Below are 21,480 nucleotides of genomic sequence, written 5' to 3' on the forward strand. Positions count from 1 at the left end.
AGCCCTAACACCATCTCCTCCTTGATCTCAAACTGCCCTTGCATATTAGTATTCTTCTACTGATCTCACTATCCTCCATGCCTTTCTCCTCAGTGAAAACAGATGCAAAGTACTTGTATAGTAGCTAGCCTGCATCCTCAGACTCCAAGCACAGATTCTCTCCTTTATCCTTAATTGTCCCCACTTTCTCCCTTGTTATCCTCTTGGTTTTAATATCAGTGGAAAAAGTTTTGGAATTTTCTTTAACTGTTACAAAGTTCATCACTGACATTTTACAAATTAAAACATACTTGCCTATGCCTATTTCAGATTAACTATTAACAGGAAATGCTTGATGTCGAAGAGAGGAATGCATAATAAATCTGAATATAGTTACTTCTGTAATCACGTTGTGGGATCACAGGGGTAGAATATTTAGTTTGTAATTTCAAAATTGATGTTTTCAAGTGAGTCATCTGGTCTAATCCAATTCTCGAACTCTAACAACATTTCTATTTAAAAGGAACTAACTTGATCTGAAAATAATTCATGGAGCCTGCTTCAGTGCACTTTGTGATTAAGAGTTCCAACATGCTAATCCTCCTAGTAAAGGATGTTTTTTAATATTCCCTAGAATTCTTTTGGTGTCCCAATTAAAGGTATGTTTTTATAACATGGTGCCAACAGCCTATTAATAAACTATTCCAACTTTAAACACTTGATGGTCTCCATTAGTTCATCTCTTAATTCTCAACTTCATAACTTATAACAACTGACATGTCCAGGAAATGAGTGTTATTTTTCCATATTCTTCCTTGCCTCATTAAAGGTTGCTAGCTTTAGACCAGACGCTTAGAAACACATTTTTAAACTAAAGTTCATGGTGACAAACATACATTTATATTAGAAATCCTAAATCAAGTTATTTAACTTAATTGTGGTTAAATTTGGGAAATGAATGCCGGATTAAAATTTACACTTGGCACAGACCTTGAATGCAGCCATTCATGCAGGGGCAAGTTTGTGTTTTCTAGGAAACAACAAATTTAAATTCAGACGGAAAGTTAACTATTGCCCATTTACAGAGCAAGAGCCTGGGAGAAAATCACCTGCTCTTGTTCAGATACGTTTCTGCAGAATGAGGGATTCTATAGAAAATAAAAAAAATAATGTTATAAGATTCAAAATGTTAACAACCCAATAGTTCTGAAAATCACATTGATCAAACCAAAATATTGAAAATTTGATTCATGAAATTCAATTTAATGCTGTAAAAATTATGAATGTACCTGAGAAATAGTTTGAGTTTGCCTCATCCCAAGCTCTTTGTTTGCCAATAGATTGTAAAGTAAAGTGAACAACTCCATTGAGATGTTGAACTTTCAACTGGAAAAAAATAATCTCCAGAAACAAACCTATTTTACTCATATAACTATCCTTTGATGAAGTTAGGATTTTGCTATGAACGACAGTGTAAGGTTACCACAGTAAATAATCTCCAAGAAGGTCAATGGGTCTCTTACTAAGCCACTGATCCTCAGATGAAGGCACTTCATTACTGTGCATTAGTGCAAACATGCAAGAGTGACCTTAACAATAGACAATAGGTGCAGGAGTAGGCCATTTGGCCCTTCGAGCCAGCACCGCCATTCAATGTGATCATTGCTGATCATCCCCAATCAGTACCCCGTTCCTGCCTTCTCCCCATATCGCCTGATTCCGCAATTTTTGAGCCCTATCTAGCTCTCTCTTGAAAGCATCCAGAGAACCTGCCCCCACCGCCCTCTGAGACAGAGAATTCCACAGACTTACCATTCTCTGTGAGAAAAAGTGTTTCCTCGTCTCCGTTCTAAATGACCTACTCCTTATTCTTAAACTGTGCCCCCTGGTTCTGGACTCCCGCAACATCGGGGACATGTTTCCTGCCTCTAGCGTGTCCAAGCCCTTAACAATCTTATATGTTTCAATGAGATACCCTCTCATCCTTATAAACTCCAGAGTGTACAAGCCCAGCTGCTCCATTCTCTCAGCACATGACAGTCCTGCCATCCTGGGAATTAACCTTGTAAACCAACGCTGCACTCCCTCAATAGCAAGAATGTCCTTCCTCAAATTAGGGGACCAAAACTGCACACAATACTCCAGGTGTGGTCTCACTAGGGCTCTGTACACCTGCGGAGGGACCTCTTTGCTCTATATTCGATTCCTCTTGTTATAAAGGCCAACATGCCATTCGCTTTCTTCACTGCCTGCTGTACCTGCATTCTTACTTTCATAGACTGATGTACAAGGACCCCCAGATCCCGTTGTACTTCCCCTTTTCCCAACTTGACGCCATTTCGATAGTAATCTGCCTTCCTGATTTTGCTAGCAAAGTGGATAACCTCACATTTATCCGCATTAAACTTCATCTGCCATGCATCTGCCCACTCCCCCAACCTGTCCAAGTCACCCTGCATTCTCATTGCATCCTCCTCACAGTTCACACTGCCACCCAGCTTTGTGTCATCTGCAAATTTGCTAATGTTACTTTGAATCCCTTCATCCAAATCATTGATGTATATTGTGAATAGCTGCGGTCCTAGCACCGAGCCTTGCGATACCCCACTAGTCACTGCCTGCCATTCTGAAAGGGACCCGTTAATCCCTACTCTTTGTTTCCTGTCTGCCAACCACTTCTCTATCCATGTCAGCACTCTACCCCCAATACCATGTGCCCTAATTTTGCCCACTAATCTGCTATGTGGGACCTTATCAAATGCTTTCTGAAAGTCCAGGTACACTACATCCACTGGCTCTCCCTTGTCCATTTTCCTAGTTACATCTACAAAAAATTCCAGAAGATTAGTCATGCATGATTTCCCCTTCGTAAATCCATGCTGACTCGGACCGATCCTGTTACTGCTATCCAAATGTGCGGCTATTTCATCTTTTATAATTGACTCCAGCATCTTCCCCACCACCGATGTCAAGCTAACTGGTCTATAATTCTCCCGCCTTTCTTAAAAAGTGGGATAACATTAGCTACCCTCCAATCCACAGGATTCCACAAGATAACCCACAAGATTCTAAGAACATTCAAGTTAATCAATGCAATGAAATATTTATTTTTCTTTTCAATAAAGTTCAGTTCAGCTTAGAGATACAGTGCGGAAACAGGCAATTCGGCCCACCAAGTCCGCACCAACCAGTGAACCCCGCATATTAACACTTCTCTACACACAGGGACAAGGTCTTTTACATTTATACCAAGCCAATTAACCTCCAAACCTGTACGTCTTTGGAGTGTGGGAGGAACCAGAAGAAAACCCACGCAGGTCACGGGTAGAACGTACAAACTCTGTACAGACAAGCACCCATAGCCAGGATCGAATCCGGGTCTCTAGCGCTGTAAGACAGCAACTCTGCCACCATGCCACCCTAAATTCTAAATTCACAATTCATTCTTTATTAACTTCCACAGATCATCATCATTCTGTTGATTGTTGTTGAGCATATTCTTGTTGATTTTTTTCCCCAGCAAAACACCAGTACACATATAAAGCCGGATTTTCTGATTTGTCTAAAACTCTAAAAATATATATGCATTCATACAAGTTTCTATTGGGTCATTCATTTGACTGCATGCTTATTTATATTTCCTCAGTTATTCTTAGTGTAAACACCATAATGTAAAAAGCTATTTAATTTAATCTAAACTATGCACTACTAAGTCGTTAATTAAATCTTTAGAGTAGTTATATACTAGAATTTCAACAGTAAATAATTGTGTGTATTGGTGCTGTTTCTAAGCTACCCAAAACTGCTTCCAAACTATAAGTATTTAATTGCATTAGGTTCTTGGTGACAAGCTATCGCCCAAATACAATTCTTTTCTTCAAACTTTATAATCACCTAACAAGTTTAGTGCAATGAAAATAGACTTGTAATAATGAGTTTTCTAATTGTTTAGTTGACCACATTCCACAACACACACGGATGCCATTGTTAAACCACAATTCCATGTAAATGTTTAACTCAACCCCAATTCAATGAAAGATGTGGAGGGGGTAGGAAGAAAATATCAGATGGATTTTGTGACAGGGTTTGGATCCACTTTACACAATGTTGGCCCTTGTTGAAACTGAACTGTAACTTGAATGCATTTGAAAATACCTGTGGTGGTGATACTGACCACCCGTCCACAACTTTAGAACAGTTCTCCATTTTATTTATGCCTTGCAGAGTCTCACAGCCTTTGGTCCAAATTGACCATGCCGATCAAGATTGCCCATCTAAACTAATCCCATTTACCCATATATTCCTCTAAACCTTTCCGATCCATGGACCTATCCAAATGTCTTTAAAATGCTGTTACTTTACCTGCTTCATCTACTTATTCTGGCAGCTCGTTCCATATTTTCCCCACCCTCTGTATGAAAAAGTTGCCCCTCATGTTCCTATTAAATCTTTTCCCTCTCACCTTAAACATGCCCACTTGTTCTTGATTCCACTAACCTGGGAAAAAGATTCTTGTACATTCTCCCTCGGATCACATTATACATTTGACTGTCGTTCAAACCAAATGGCACGAACACAAGCAACAGAAAGTAATTCAAAGTTGGATAACAAAATAGCTCTATGCCTAAATAATTACTATTGTAAATGTGAACAAATCTCCATGTACCAATGACAAGCTCAAGCTGTGGTGACCTTCAATGTCAATATACGAAATTATAATCCACAGTAAATAATAGTCTAGTATTAAATTTCAGTTTAAGTGAAACACCAGATCTGTCACACAACTATTTCCTGTATAATTTCAATTTTTTTTAGTTTCTCTTGATTTCATGGCATGCAACAATACACTTGTGGGAAACAGTTTCAGTATTGCATGTGCTCTGAATTTTAATTTGCAGTGATTAACAAACTGGAATTATTGATTAAAGTTGTCTATTGTCAAAGTTGAAATGTGGTTTAACAATTCACCACATTAATTTAAGAGTCAAATGAATAAGTATTTTTTTTCTAATAAGAACATTCTATTGACTGGGTTTTTGAGAGATAGTTACTTACATCAAGGTAAATAAAAAATTATCATCATTCTGTTTGCAATGAATAACAATGTGTAATTTTGTTAGTTTAAACTCGACGCAGTCCAACTCCTACTCTATCACTGGGACGAATCCTTGAAATTATTAATCCACATCTTGACTATTTTACTGAAGAACATTCTTGGAGAGTCATGTTAATAAAAACAATGTTGGAAATACGCAGTAGGTCAGGTTGCATCTGGGGCATGAGAAACAGCTAATATTTCAGATTGAAGATCCTTCATTAGAACTGGGAAGGAGACAAAAGCAGATTCTGAAGCTATAAGGAGGATGGGGAAGAGGATGTAATTTGGAGTATTGTGTGCAGTTCTGGTCACCCCATTGTAGGAAGGATGCTGGCGGCTTTGGAAAGGGTGCAGCAGAGGTTTATCAGAATGATGCATAGATTAGTTGGTTGGGGGGGGGGGGCAGGGTTACAGGGAGAGGTTGGACAGACTGGGATTGTTTTCTCTGGAAAACCAGAGGTTACAGGGTATACCCTATAGTATATAATATTATAAGGCATAGATAGGGGAGACTGTAAGAACATTTCTCACGGATGGAAAAATCAGATAGTAGAGGGCATAGCTTCTAGCTGAGAGGGCTAGAGGGGCAAAATTTAAAGGAGACATGCAGGGCATTTGATTTTGCACAAATGGTGGCAAATGCCTGGAACATGTTGCCGGGAGTGGTGTTTGAAGAAAATATGTTTAGTGGCATTTGAAAGACTTGTGAATAGGCATATAGAAATGCAGTATTGGTGGGATATGGGTTATGTGCCGGAAGATAAGTGATGGCCTATGCATCATGTTCAGCACAGATACTGTGGGCCGAAGAATTGGTTTGTGCACTGTACTTTTTTATGTCTCTGATAAGGTGACTAAGGTGTAAATACGTTTGTGTGGTCATGTGGTGTTGCTTATTCCCACATATGTGACTGAACTGCTGAGAATTTGCATCATTTTCAGTTTTTATTTTAAAATTTCCAGCATTTGCATTTTTATTTACTTTCAAATTAATGGATAGCTACTCTTAAATGTTTAATTGTGCATACATTTTCATCCAAGGAAACCCAAGGTTCACTAAAGAAGACACAAACAATCTCCCAGATGTACCAGTGGCCAGAGAACCTAGGGTGACAGAGGAACTGAGGGAAATTCACATTAGGAAAGAAATGGTGTTGGGTAGACTGATGGGACTGAAGGCTGATAAATCTCCAGGGCCTGCTGGTCTGCATCCCAGGATACTTAAGGAAGTTGCTCTAGAAATCGTGGACGCATTGGTGATAATTTTTCAATGTTCTGTAGATTCAGGATCAGTTCCTGTGGATTGGAGGGTAGCTAATGTCATCCCACTTTTTAAGAAAGACGGGAGAGAGAAAACAGGGAATTATAGACCAGTTACCCTGACATCGGTGGTGGGGAAGATGCTGGAGTCAATTATAAAAGATGAAATAGCGGCACATTTGGATAGCAGTAACAGGATCGGTCCGAGTCAGCATGGATTTACAAAGGGGAAATCATGCTTGACTAATCTTCTGGAATTTTTTGAGGATGTAACTAGGAAAATGGACAAGGGAGAGCCAGTGGATGTAGTGTGCCTGGACTTTCAGAAAGCATTTGATAAGGTCCCACATTGGAGATTAGTGGGCAAATTTAGGGCACATAGTATTGGGGGGTAGGGTACTGACATGGATAGAAAATTGGTTGGCAGACAGGAAACAAAGAGTAGGGAGTAACGGGTCCCTTTCAGAATGGCAGGCAGTGACTAGTGGGGTACCGCAAGGCTCAGTGCTGGTACTACAATAATTTACAATATACATTAATGATTTAGATGAAGGGATTAAAAGTAACATTAGCAAATTTGCAGATGACACAAAGCTGGGTAGCAGTGTGAAATGTGAGGAGGATGCTACGAGGATGCAGGGTGACTTGGACAGATTGGGTAAATGGCAGATGCATGACATATGCAGTTTAATGTGGATAAATGTGAGGTTATCCATTTTGGTGGCAAAAACAGGAAGGCAGATTATTATCTGAATGGTGTCAAATTGGGAAAGGGGGAAGTACAACAAGATCTGGGGTTCCTTGTTCATCAGTCACTGAAAGGAAGCATGCAGGTACAGCAGGCAGTGAAGAAAGCCAATGGCCTTCATAACAGGAGGTTGGGTGTAGGAACAAAGAGGTCCTTCTGCAGTTGTACAGGGCTAGTGAGACCACACCTGGTGTATCATGTGCAGTTTTGGTCTCCAAATTTGTGGAAGGACATTCTTGCTATTGAGGGAGAGCTTCACAAGATGTGGGACTGAGATATGTTGATGGAATGGAGCGCCTGGGTTTGTATACTCTGGAATTTAGAAGGATGAGAGGATATTTTATTGAAACACATAAGATTATTAAGGGATTGGACACGCTAGAGGAAGGAAACATATTCCCGATGTTGGGGGAATCCAGGGGCCACAAGTTAAGAATTAAGGGTAGGCCACTTAGAACGGGAATGAGGAAAAACATTTGCACCCAGAGAGTTGTGAATCTGTGGAATTCTCTGCCTTCTCTGCTATGGCAGTGGAGGCCAATTCTCTGGGTGCTTTCAAGAGAGAGTTAGATAGAGCTCAAAGATAGCAGAGTCAGGGGATATGGGGTAGAAGGCAGGAACGGGGTACTGATTGTGGATCATCAACCATGATCATATTGAATGATGGTGCTGGCTCGACAGGCCGAATGGCTTACTCCTGCATCTATTGTCTAAATAAGCCTCAGTATCTCAGAGGTTTTTATTTGAAGCTAAATAGGGACTGAGATGAGGGAAAATATGTTCAACCATAGAGTTGTGAATCTGTGGAATTCTCTGCCACAGAAGGCAGTGGAGGCCAAGTCACTGGATGTTTTCATAGAGAAAGATAGATTTAGCTCTTAGGCCTGAAGAAATCAAGGGATATCAGGGTATTGATTTTAGATGATCAGCCATGATCATATTGAATGGTGGTGCAGGCTCGAAAGGCCGAATAGTCTACTCCTGACCCTGTTTGTCTACTTTTCTATGTTTCTGTGATTTATAGGAATGGACTCGAATAAATCATTGTGAAGAAACAGTGGTGGTGCTAGTAAAGCTGCTGCCTTACAGAGCAAGAGGCACAGGTTCGATCCTGACCTTGGGTGCTGTCTGTGTGGAGTTTGCACGTTCTCCTTGTCACCGCATTGCTTTTCTCTAGCGTGTTCCGGTTTCCTGCCTCATCCTAAAGATGTGCAGATTTGTAGGTGAATTGGCCTCTGTATATTACCCCTAGTGTGTAGGGAGTGGTCGAGAAATTGGGATAACATAGAACTAGAGTGAACGGGTGGTCAACTCAGAGGGCCAAAGATCCTGTTTCCAAACTGTATTTCTAAACTGAACAAAACATTAGTTTTGCTTAGAAAATGTAAGCAAAATACCACAGATACTGGATTTCTGACACAAAACAAAAAATGCTGGAAACACGATGCATGTCCAGCAGCATCTGTGAAATGAGACACAGTTACCACCAAACAGATGCACCTTGACCTGTTTCCACCATTTTCTATTTTTATGTTGTAAAATACAAGAGCACACAGAGCCATTGACACAAATAGCAATGCTGGTTATGGTTTATTGATGGGATGACTTTTATCGTCACTCGCATACAATTCCCCAGGTGTCTTGGTTCAACCCTGATCTTAGAAACACAAATCTGACACTGCTGCTTTCTTATTGTCTTGAAATTTCAATCAATTAATTCCTCCAAACTATCTACAAAAATATTAAAACTGGCTGCTACTCTTCTTGGGTGACATAAATTTGATCTGCTCACCAACTGATTGATTAGTTAAAAAAGGTAAACCAAATGCAGATGCTGGAAATCTAAAACAACTCTGAGCATTTCGGGCAGAATTGATGGAACTGCCGAAGGATCTTTGACCTGAAAAGTTAACTCCATTTCTCTTTCCACCAATACCGCTTGATGCTGTTGAGTATTTTCACATATTCTGTTTATCTTAATTAGTTTAAATGAAATAGATCAGAGCCCCATAAACTCTTGCTGTCCTCCTGAATGGGGCATTGGAATTTTTGTCCTTTTTTAAGGTGAGGGGGAAAAGATTTAATAGGAATCTGAGGGGTACCTTTTTCACACAAACAGTGGTGGGTGTATGGAACGAGCTGCCAGAGGAGGTAGTTGAAGCAGAGACTATTGCAACATATAAGAAACCATTAGACAGGTACATTGACAGGGCAGGTTTGGTGAGATATGAGCCAAACACAGGCAGGAGGGAGTAGTGCAGATGGGACAGATTGGTCAGTGTGGGCAAGTTAGACCGAAGGGCCTGTTTCCATGCTCTATGACTCTATGACATCTGAAATGTTCCTCCTTTTTGAGAAAGGACAGCTTCCCCACATTGACCATCTCATTTATTTGCTGCACTTCTGCTCTCACAACAACTCCACCAGCCCCCCACCAGACAGACAGGGGTAGAATGTCCTTCATCTTTACTTTCGCCCTTCCGGCTCCACATCCTTCACATTATTCTTTGAAATTTCCACCAGCTACAACATAATTCCAAAATCAGTTCCACAACTCCCCCCGACACAACTAAAATTAACTTTAAAATTAAGAAATTTATCAGTGTTAACACCAATAGTGAATAACCCAGTATTTAAACCATCTGGTATGGATAAAACATATAAACAATGGGAAAAAGTGGGAATTAAAAAAGGTAGGTGATTTGTATGTATGGGAAATTTATTATCATTTCAACAACTAAAATCAAAATTTAAATTGAATAACAATCAATATTTTAAATATCTACAGGTATGTGACTTTATGAAGAAATATATACCAAGATTCCAAAGTATAATTTTAGACCCACTGGAAGAAGTAATGAATATCAATGCGGAGTCAACAAAATTAATATCATACTTGTATAACAGTATTTTAAATATAGAATCACCATCAACAGAGGCAATTAGAGAAGACTGGGAAAAATAATTAATGATAAAAATCTCAAAAGAAACATGGGAAAAATATTTGATACATATACATAAATGTTCGATCAATGCTAGACATAACTTAATTCAATTTAAAATATTACATAGATTATATTATTCCAAAACTAGGTTGAATAAATTTTATCCAAATATTTCTCCCATTTGTGATAAATGTCTTTCTCAAAATGCCAATATTACGCACTCATTTGTCTCTTGTACAAAACTTTATAAATTTTGGTGTGATATATTTAGATAGATAGATAGAATCTTTATTTGCCACACGACCAGGGTTGGTGGTATTTGGGTATATATTCTCAAAGCCATTTAAGACAAAAATGGAACCTAACACTGAAATGATTATATTTGGAGTAAGTGGAGATGGGAACAAATTAAATACACACCAAAACTAATTTTTCGATTATGGGTTAATAACAGCAAAAAAACTTAGGATACTTAAATTTTGGAAAAATGCTAATATACCAACATTTAAAATGTGGATCAGTAATATGCTGGACACAGCACATTTGGAAGAAATGAGACTCCTCCTAATAGACAAACAAGACCTATTCACAACCTCTTTTTCTTCTCTCCTTTCTCACTTCTCTTTAAAAAAAAAAAAAGGGAAGTTGTACAGAGAATGTAATATGTTAACATCGTTTTTGTACCAATGCATTGTACTCACTTCTAATAAATAAAATATAAAAAAAATCAAAAATTAAATTAAAAAAAACTACCCCGCATTTCCGGGTTTGCTCTCTCATTGGCTTGTTGGTTCATCCAATCCTCTCCATTTTCTGAGACTAAATGAAACGCAACACTCATCCTTGCACCTCTCCTCTCACCTTCATTCAAAGATCTAAACAGCTCTTCCAGGTGATATGGAGACTCGTCTGCACCCTGTCTATTGTTTTTGGTGCTCTTAATGGCGCATTTCCAACATCAGTGAAACCAAACGCTGACCAGGCTACTGCATTGCCAAGCACCTACGCCGTGTCTGCTGTGGTCATCTGGATGCCAGCCCTTTTAATTCCCTTTCCCATTCCCACACCAACCTGCCCGTTCTCAGCCTCCTCCACTGCCAGGGAGAGACCAAATGCAAACTAGAGGAACAGCACCTTGTATTCTGCCTAATCACCAACCCAACAACCCAATAGCATGAACATTGAATTATCTGTTTTCAGGTAACATGCACCCCCTCTGTCTCCTTCTCCCTCCTCCCATCCATGCACACTACCTTCTTCTTACAATACCAACCAGCCTCATATCGTCCTGTTTATTTCGCCTTCCCCAACTATTCCATCACCCACAGACTCCTCGTATTGGATGCTCTCCTACTCCCCCAATGCTCTCCCTCCCCTTCAATGATCACCTCCCAGCCTCGTTACTATCTCTACCTTTCCCTTCCCTCCTGAGTGTATCTGCCAATCAATCCCTCCTTGCTTGTGCCACCAAACACTTGCCAGCTCTTACCCCAATCCAACTCCCCCACCTCTTCACATTAGCTATTTTCCCTCTACTCTGTCAGTCCAGATGAAGTGTCTTCACCCGAAACGTTGACTGTCCACATCCCTCCACACATATTGCCCACCCACTGAGTTCCTCCAACAGCTCTCCTCTATTGGCATCAGATTCCAGCACCTGCTGTACATTGTAAATGGCTCGTTTGTGATCATGTATTGTCTTTCCATTGACTGGTTAGTATGCAGCAAAAGCTTTTCACTGCACCTCAGTACACATGACAAGAAACGAAACACATCTCTGTTTCCAGTTCCTCTCTATCAACGTGCCTGTACAACACGTTTAACGAAAGACAAATCTTTTTCCCACAAGCACAAGAAGAAAAAAGGAACAGCCTAAATTAACAACATTCCAATCTCAAGGGTCCATTGTTTTTGTAGAACTAAGTTATACTTTGTTTCAACACCAGGTAGGAATTAAACTTTGACACCTTGAACCCTTCATACAAGTAAAACCAAGAAAAAAAAACCCTGCATGCAAATTGATATTATCACCATTTTGTTAATAGACTCTGACTGAATGAAAATAAGATTGAGAGGAAAGTATGATATCATCCTGGTCTCAATCAAACAGAAGTCACAAGAGGAAACAGTGCACTGGCCTTTTATAAGGTAAGAAACATAAGGAATACTTTTCCATGACCTTTTCTCCTTGACTTGATTAAATGGGAACCAAGAGAGAGTTGCAAAAACTAATGACAAAATAAAAATTGGTAATAAGTTATACGCTCTCTCTATATAGTGTTGTTCCCAGCAGAGGAGGAAACTATATTTCCCTTTGGGGTTGTATATCCTTCAATTGTGAACTAGCAACTCCTTCAGTTCCAACCCTGCCAGTGGTCATACTAGTCAATCGTCCAGTGCTTGCTATACTGCAGACATTTCATCTGATTTACATCTTGCATGGATACCAGGCAGACTGCTGTACTGAATATTAGATAACATGGAAACTGTGTCTACTGTGGCCTGTTGAGAGATGAATCATGATAACAGCTAACAGACAGCCAAATCTTGTTTAAGAATAAAGTCTTAGAGATGCTTTCTCCCATATCCTGTTAAAAATGAAACTCACCACATCCAAGAGGAGACTCCACACGACGATTGCCTTACATGTATGCTGAAACCCAGCATGGCATCTCAGAGTGTTCCACTTATCAGAGAAGAAGATTGGAGCCCCATGGATAATGATTCAATTTGTAATGTCTTAATGTATTTGATTCTTAATAGAAAACAAAACTGCAATGAATTCCTGTCTATTTTGCATTCAGTATAATGCTATGCCTCAGATTCATAGCAAAAGGATTTGAGTATAGGAGCAGGGAGGTTCTACTGCTGTTGTACAGGGTCTTGGTGAGACCACACCTGGAGTATTGCGTACAGTTTTGGTCTCCAAATCTGAGGAAGGACATTATTGCCATAGAGGGAGTGCAGAGAAGGTTCACCAGACTGATTCCTGGGATGTCAGGACTGTCTTATGAAGAAAGACTGGATAGACTTGGTTTATACTCTCTAGAATTTAGGAGATTGAGAGGGGATCTTATAGAAACTTACAAAATTCTTAAGGGGTTGGACAGGCTAGATGCAGGAAGATTGCTCCCGATGTTGGGGAAGTCCAGGACAAGGGGTCACAGCTTAAGGATAAGGGGGAAATCCTTTAAAACCGAGATGAGAAGAACTTTTTTCACACAGAGAGTGGTGTATCTCTGGAACTCCCTGCCACAGAGGGTAGTCGAGGCCAGTTCATTGGCTATATTTAAGAGGTGGCCCTTGTGGCTAAGGGGATCAGAGGGTATGGAGAGAAGGCAGGTACGGGATACTGAGTTGGATGATCAGCCATGATCATATTGAATGGCGGTGCAGGCTCGAAGGGCCGAATGGCCTACTCCTGCACCTAATTTCTATGTTTCTATGTTTCTATTCCCTGACAAAGGCCATATATACACCACTTTACAATTCCTTTGGAGAGTCATTTAGACAAATCGAACCATCATCAGAAGAGTACAAATAGCAATGGAAAAGGTGTGTGTATGCATGGGAAAGTGGAAAAGAACATAATAAACAGAGAACAAGATTTGGAGGATAGTTAATGGAGGAGTGAGACCTTCAAAAATTATTCAATTATTCAAGAAATTTCAATTTAAAAACAGTTGTTTTAAGATAATTGGATTCCAATTTTAATTTGTAAATGCATATATAGAACAAACTGTTTTGACACTCGTAACTTCAGTTCATTTAATGATAAAACTATTTTTGAGAACATCATAAAATCAAGAACTCTTAATGCTGCATGTTTTAAATTATTGAATTTTATGGTATTTGTCGCCACCTGCTGCTTAATATAAGGTACTGCACAGTTCCCAGATTGACAGCAACACCATTTCCAAAAATGAGACAAAGTGCTGGAAGTAACTTAGCTGGTCAGGCAACATCTCTGGAGGATATGGATAGGTGACCTTTCACTGTATCTTCCATTGGTATAAACCAACAACTGCAGTTCCATGTTATTGTGGCTAAATGGATCAGGGGGTATGGAGAGAAGGCAAGTACAGGATACTGAGTTGGATGATCAGCCATGATCATATTGAATGGTGGTGCAGGCTCGAAGGGCCGAATGGCCTACTCCTGCACCTATTTTCTATGTTTCTATGTTTTTATGTTTACATGTTATGCCATTTCCAGGAATTAGTTATGGAGGGAAACAGGCCCATTGGTGCATCGAGTCCACGTCAACCACCCATTCACACTAGTTCTATATTCTCCCAATTTTTCATCCACTCCCTACACACTAGGGGCAATTTGCACACGCCAATTAACTTGCAAACTCGCACATCTTTGGGATATGGGTGGAAACCCATGCAGTCAGAGGGAGAACGTGAAAACTCCACACAGACAGCATGCAGCCAGGATCAAACCAGGGGCTCTGGTGCTGAGGCAGCAGCTCCACCATCTGCGCCACCATGCCAAATATTTATCAGGGACACCATCAGAATCAGAAATATTCACGTCGTGCAAAACTAGCTTTATCAACATAAATGTAAAAGCACTGGGGCATTCACTCAAAACTTTGGGAATATTCTCTTCTGCTGCAGCATAATTAACACATTTCCCATGGCGATACAAAAAACCATGATTTTCAATCATTTTGATAAGACTGACATTTATTACTCTATATTTATGCCTAGAGAAAGCACGTCACAGGGATCCAGCGAAATAAGGAGGATTGTATTGTGGAAAGGAACCACTATAGTTTGAAATTTGATTCAATTAAGATGGGAATAGATTTAAGTCAGCTTGAGAGGAATGGTTTGCCACTTTAATCTTTTTTAGTCAGCAGGAGATGCTTTAATTTAGATAGTAGCGCTTCAAAACATAGTTCCTGTTGCTCTCGAACTTTCTTAGCAATTGCTCACCCGCAGATTATTTAGCTTGCGGATGTGCAGAGACCACTTATCTGTAGTGCCCCCCCCCCCCTCTCAAAGGCTGTTCACTCATAAAACAGGTGTTCTGGCTGACTGTCAAAGTCACCAGACCACTGCGCATGTAAAATTATGTTCTTCTGTTTTAATTTTTAAATTGATACTCATGGCTTGCTGGAAGTATGAGCCTGTACCTCTCTTGCCCTCAGCCAGCATGCTCTATGCCAGTCTAATGTCCATCATAATGGGAAAATAGAACTGAGTCCAGGGGGTGTTCTAGTTCAACAACTACATCAGTTGAACAAGTCAGGAGGTGCAAATTCCCCACAGCACCAAGAGGTTTAATCATATGACTTCTGGTCCCATTTCCACTCTGAGCATTGACATTGTTTAAGGCAGCCACTATGTTACAATCGCGAATAGTACACACTCATCCAGCAACACTCTCAGCTGCAATCTTGTCCATAATAGAACACTGCAAACAGATTTTGGGTGGGGCTGTCTATTGGAGGAGATTTGTTTTCAAGCCACATCTCGGGTGCTGGCTGTGAATGGTTTGCACCTTTTCTCCACAACTGTGTGGGTTTCTATCCACATTGTAACGATGTAGAGATTGGTAGGTTAACTGGCAATTGTAAATGATCCCTAGGTGTTGGGAACAGTGCCCTGAGTCAGGGGAACTTTGCGGGGAGCTTTGCTGCCTGAGGAGGATTTGGCAAAGAGACCCTTCTTCAGACTGCTTTTCCAGAGGTAGAGTTGCTCATGCCTCAGTGAAGAGTAGGTCTGTCATGATTTGTGGGATGGAGAGTGGTGATGGAAAGAGAAATGTATGTGGCCAGAGCTGGATGACAGCAGAGATGCAAAGGGTTGAGGAGTTGACTGTGGTCACAGTGAAATGGAGGTGCAAAAACATAGTGAGGCTTAAATACAAATCTACAGATTGGAGATTTGACTCTGGGAAAGTTAGCCAACAAATAGGCGAGGAATGTTTTTGTGTATAATTTGTTGCCAGCAGAGTTTTGGCAGAGATAAAGTTTATGCAAACAGGAAGATGTTCCGATTCACAGGAAAACACTGCAGGAGGTGATGAAGGCATGCCTGAGGGCATTGGAAGAGAAGAGCTGAAGCGGTCAGAGACAGTCAATATTAACAAAGATTAATATCTCCCGGTGGCTCAGCACTTCAACTCCCCCTCCCATTCCGTATCTGACCTTTCTGTCCTGGGCCTCCTCCATGGCCAGAGTGAGTTCCACCGCAAATTGGAGGAGCAGCACCTCATATTTCGCTTGGGTAGTTTACACCCCAGCGGTATGAACATTGACTTCTCTAATTTCAGGTAGTCCTTGTTTTCTCCCTCCTTCCCCTCCCCTTCCCAGCTCTCCCACAGCCCACTGTCTCCGCCTCTTCCTTTCTTCTTCCCGCCCGCCCCCCATCCCCTCATCAGTCTGAAGAAGGGTCTCGGCCCGAAACACCACCTATTCCTTCGTTCCATAGATGTTGCCTCACCCGCTGTGTTTCTCCAGCATTTTCGTCTACCTTTAACAAAGATAGAAATAACCAGGGTTTGTGAATTGGAATATGTGGCGTCAGAAGTTTAACTCAAGGTCAAATAATAGTTTCAGGTAGTGAAAAATCTAGTTAACTTGAATTGTTTCTCTGAAAAGGGAAAGGATGGTAAACAGTTTGTGCTGGGGCTGGAGATGGTAACATAGGTCTTCATAATGTTTAAATGGTGAAATCCATGAAAGGGTTTGAGACATGAGCAGCCTTACCCCAGCACAAAAGGACACAAAGTGCTGGAGTAACTCAGCAGGTGAGGCAGAATCTCTGGAGAACAGGGATTGGTGATGCTTTGGGTAGAGAACCTTCCACAGACCCTTCTATCCTTATCCCCACGCCCTGGGTTTCCATTCCTTCAAGCACCTGGGTACTGTGCACTTTGATTCTCTCCTGAACACATTCTATCCCTCCTCCAACATTTCATAGGTATCGCAAAGCTGGTGAGCTGCTTGCAGAGTGAATTTAAAAAAATGCAAGTAGTATCTGATTGCTGCAAATTGGTAAGTGCATACCTGTTTTCAAGTACGGTAAAGAGCTAACTCCAGGCCAGGTTTCCTCTGTTGGAGTTCCCAAAACCTGTAATTAAAAGAAAGAGCTGTAATTCATCTATAATTACATCTTTCACACTTCTTAACATTGGTTTCCACGCATTCTACTTACATGCAAGGTATTTGTTACCAGCTTCGTTATATATGCAGCTTTCTCATGGTTTAATGTATAAATTGTAGCAGTAATGTCTAGCACTTTGCATTCTCAGTAATTTCAATGTTTTCCTCACGCTATTTAAGAAATAAATTTGGGGGATTTTACTGTATTTATGATGCTTTATAAATTTACATTACCATAGAAGTTAAAACATTCAACCAGTTCAAAACGTGCATGTTGCTATCAACTTGTCCATAACATCACGTACAATTTAAGATAATGAAAAATTAGAAATATCCTTGTGATACTGGCATCAATTCTTCTAACATTCTTTGACCTTATAAATATAACATATAACAATTACAGCACGGAAACAGGCCATCTCGACCCCTCTAGTCCGTGCCGAACACATAATCTCCCCTAGTCCCATATACCTGCGCTCAGACCATAACCCTCCATTCCTTTCCCATCCATATAACTATCCAATTTATTTTTAAATGATAAAAACGAACCTGCCTCTACCACCTTCACTGGAAGCTCATTCCACACAGCTACCACTCTCTGAGTAAAGAAGTTCCCCCTCATGTTACCCCTAAACTTCAGTCCCTTAATTCTCAAGTCATGTCCCCTTGTTTGAATCTTCCCTACTCTCAGTGGGAAAAGCTTTTCCACGTCAACTCTGTCTATCCCTCTCATCATTTTAAAAACCTTTATCAAGTCCCCCCTTAACCTTCTGCGCTCCAAAGAATAAAGCCCTAACTTGTTCAACCTTTCTCTGTAACTTAGTTGCTGAAACCCAGGCAACATTCTAGTAAATCTCCTCTGTACTCTCTCTATTTTGTTGACATCCTTCCTATAATTAGGCGACCAAAATTGTACACCATACTCCAGAATTGGCCTCACCAATGCCTTGTACAATTTTAACATTACATCCCAACTTCTATACTCAATGCTCTGATTTATAAAGGCCAGCACACCAAAAGCTTTCTTTACCACCCTATCTACATGAGATTCCACTTTCATGGAACTGTGCACAGTTATTCCCAGATCCCTCTGTTCACCTTATAATTTAAGGTGATTAAATTGAAGAGATAGAGTGAGCACTTCAGTCACATAGTTTCTTGTGTATACATTTTTACCTGTTTATATTGAAAGTGCTTCCACACTGCAAACTACCACTGAAGAGGACAAGGGCAGGAGGTGAATGGAAACAGCACCATCTGCAGGTTCCCTTTCAAAGCACACACTATTCTCTCTTAGACATGTGTTACTTCGTTTAGTCTAACCCCTGGAACTTTCTTCCCAACACCACTGTGAGAGTCGCTTCACAAGAAGGACTGCATGATTCACCTCCACCTTCTTAAAGGCATTTAGGGATGGGCAATAAATGTGGCGGCCATGGTGGCACATCGGTAGTTGCTGCCTTACAGCGCCAGAGACCCAGGTTCGATCCTGACTACGGGTGCTTGTCTGTTCAGAGTTTGTACGTTCTTCCCGTGGGTTTTCACAGAGATCTTCGGTTTCCTCCCACATTCCAAAGACGTACAGGTTTGTTGGTTAATTGGCTTGGTATGAATGTAAAATTGTTCCAAGTGGGTTTAGGATAGTGTTAATGTGCGGGGATCGCTGGTTGGTGCGGACTAGGTGGGTCAAAGGGCATGTTTCCCCGCTGTATCTCTAAACTAAAATGCTGGCATTAACATCATGAAAATTGAACAAATAAATATAAATTTTACAATTCAATATATAATTGAAATATTCCTGTAAAGATGTTAGAGCACTTGTCACCTTCAATTGATTATTGCTGGCAGCCGGCCATACTGATACATTAGTTTTATTTCACCCTCCACTTACACTACCTGACTTGCTGAATATTTGCAGCATTCTCAATAGACAATAGGTGCAGGAGTAGGCCATTCAGCCCTTCATGCTAGCACCGCCATTCAATGTGATCATGGCTGATCATCCACAATCAGTACCCCATTCCTGCCTTCTCCCCATATCCCCTGACTCCGCTATCTTCAAGAGCCCTATCCAGCTCTCTCTTGAAAGTATCCAGAGAACCGGCCTCCACTGCCCTCTGAAGCAGTGAATTTCACAGAATCACAGCTCTCTGTGTGTAAAGTGTTTCCTCATCTCTGTTCTAAATGGCTTACTCCTTATTCCTAAACTGTGGACTGGTTTCCCCCAACATTGGGAACATGTTTCCTGCCTCTAGCGTGTCCAAACCCTTAATAATCCTATATGTTTCAATAAGATCCCTTGTCATCCTTCTAAATTCTAGAGCAGAGCTGCCAAGTTTAGTCAGAGCATTTCAGTATTCTAGTACCTGAAAATCAATATTTTGCTGAGGAAATCAGTATTTTTATGCGGTGCCATTTTGCTTTAAAAAAAGTGGGTTTTTTTATGTGCGGCCATACCCATCCATGTAAGAGTACAAGAATGCATAACTGTGCTTACCAATTGACATAACTTCTACGCACCTTACTTAACAGTGCATTCAGGACTCAGGACTTGCTACCAAAGTAGACTAAAAAATAGTTTCTACCCATGTGCGATAAAAGAGCTAAATTCCAACAGAGAATGCTGGGGAAGCAAAATGTAATTCCAAGAAATGCCGCCAAATTCTTTTAAATTCTTTTAAATTCTTTTAAAATACCTATTTATTTTTTACTAATAAGTGTACATATGTGTTAATGGTTGTCGTGTTTGTATTTTTTTTAACCGGAGGAGATGTAATGGAATTTCGTTGCACAGTATTGTGCAATGACAATAAACGTATTCATTCATTCATTGCCATCTCTTTGTATACTGCTGTTTGAATGGTTGCTTCCAGTTTTTAGCACCAATGATGATGTAGAAGACATTTTGGAAGCCTCCCTCTCCCTCCCTCACTCACTCTCTCTCCCTCCTTCCTCTCTTTCTCTCCCTCTTCCTCCCACCCTCCCTCTCTCTCTCTCCCTCCCTCTCTCTCTCTTCCTACTCCTCCCTCTTTCCCTCCCCCTCCCTCTTTCCCTCCCACTCACCCTCTCTCTTCCTCACTCTCCCCTTCTCCCTCTCTCCTTCTCCCACCCTAACAGTCTGTGATCCATAGCGCTGTGGCCATAACGCTATGTGTAAAGCCCATAGCGCTATGTGTAAAGGCAATAGCGATCCAGCTGGGAGCGCTATTTTTAGAACCCATAGCGCTGTTCGTTGAAATTCCCATGCGTTAAACTGACAGCGCTGTTTAAACCTGTAGCGGGAGAGGCAGATCAAAGCTTACAAAAATTATCATCCAGATCTTGAAATTTAAAATACTAATATATTTAATCTGCTATAATTATCAGAGGTATAGTATGACATTATATCCTTGCATTTTTTAAGCAGCAAGATGTAACAGGAAGTATGGTTGATTTTTTTTAAATCCGTATTTTACAAAGCAAATCCGTACATCCGTATTCTGATCGCATTTCCGTACAAAATAAGGAAAATCCGTACTACTTGGCAGAGTATACAAGCCCAGCCGCTCCATTCTCTCAGCATATGACAGTCCCGCCATCCCGGGAATTAACCTTGGGAACCTACGCTGCACTCCCTCAATAACAAGAATGTGCTTCCTCAAATCTGGAGACCAAAATTGCACACAATACTCCAGGTGTGGTCTCACTAGGGCCCTGTACAACTGCAGATGGACCTCTTTGCTCCTATACTCAACTCCTCTTGTTATGAAGGCCAACATGCCATTCGCTTCCTTCACTGTCTGCTGTACCTGCATGCTTACTTTCATTGACTGATGAATAAGGACCCCCTAAATCCCGTTGTACTTCCCCTTTTCCCAACTTGACACCATTTAGATAATAATCATCCTTCTTGTTTTTGCTACCAAAGTGGATAACCTCACATTTATCCACATTAACATTTGCTAATGTTACTTGTAATCCCTTCATCTAAATCATTAATATATATTGCAAATAGCTGCGGTCCCAGCACCGAGCCTTACCGTACCCCACTAGTCATTGCCTGCCATTCTGAAAGTGACCCGTTAATCCCTACTCTTTGTTTCCTGTTTGCCAACCAATTTTCTATCCATGTCAACACTCTACCCCCAATACCATGTGCCCTAATTTTGCCCACTAATCTCCTATGTGGGACCTTATCAAATGCTTTCTGAAAGTCCAGGTACACCTCATCCACTGGCTCTCCCTTATCCATTTCCCTAGTTGCATCCTCAAAAAATTCCAGAAGATTAGTCAAGCATGATTTCCCCTTCGTAAATCCATGCTGACTCGGACCGATCCTGTTACTGCTATC

The 21,480-nt window shown here is 40.7% G+C and overlaps 1 protein-coding gene across 4 annotated transcripts in view; it reads right to left on the reverse strand.

Annotated features, from left to right (window-relative positions):
* The window catches only part of cdk14 (cyclin dependent kinase 14), a 665,904-nt gene that overhangs the window by 225,077 nt on the left and 419,347 nt on the right, over positions 1-21,480 (reverse strand). For all 4 annotated transcript variants that reach the window (XM_033012625.1, XM_033012602.1, XM_033012618.1 and 1 more), the window contains one exon: positions 17,055-17,118. In XM_033012625.1, the coding sequence (XP_032868516.1) occupies positions 17,055-17,118 (64 nt within the window). The remainder of the gene's footprint in view (positions 1-17,054; positions 17,119-21,480) is intronic.

The sequence above is a fragment of the Amblyraja radiata genome, chromosome 2 (genome assembly GCF_010909765.2).
Source record: "Amblyraja radiata isolate CabotCenter1 chromosome 2, sAmbRad1.1.pri, whole genome shotgun sequence".
NCBI lineage: Eukaryota > Metazoa > Chordata > Chondrichthyes > Rajiformes > Rajidae > Amblyraja > Amblyraja radiata.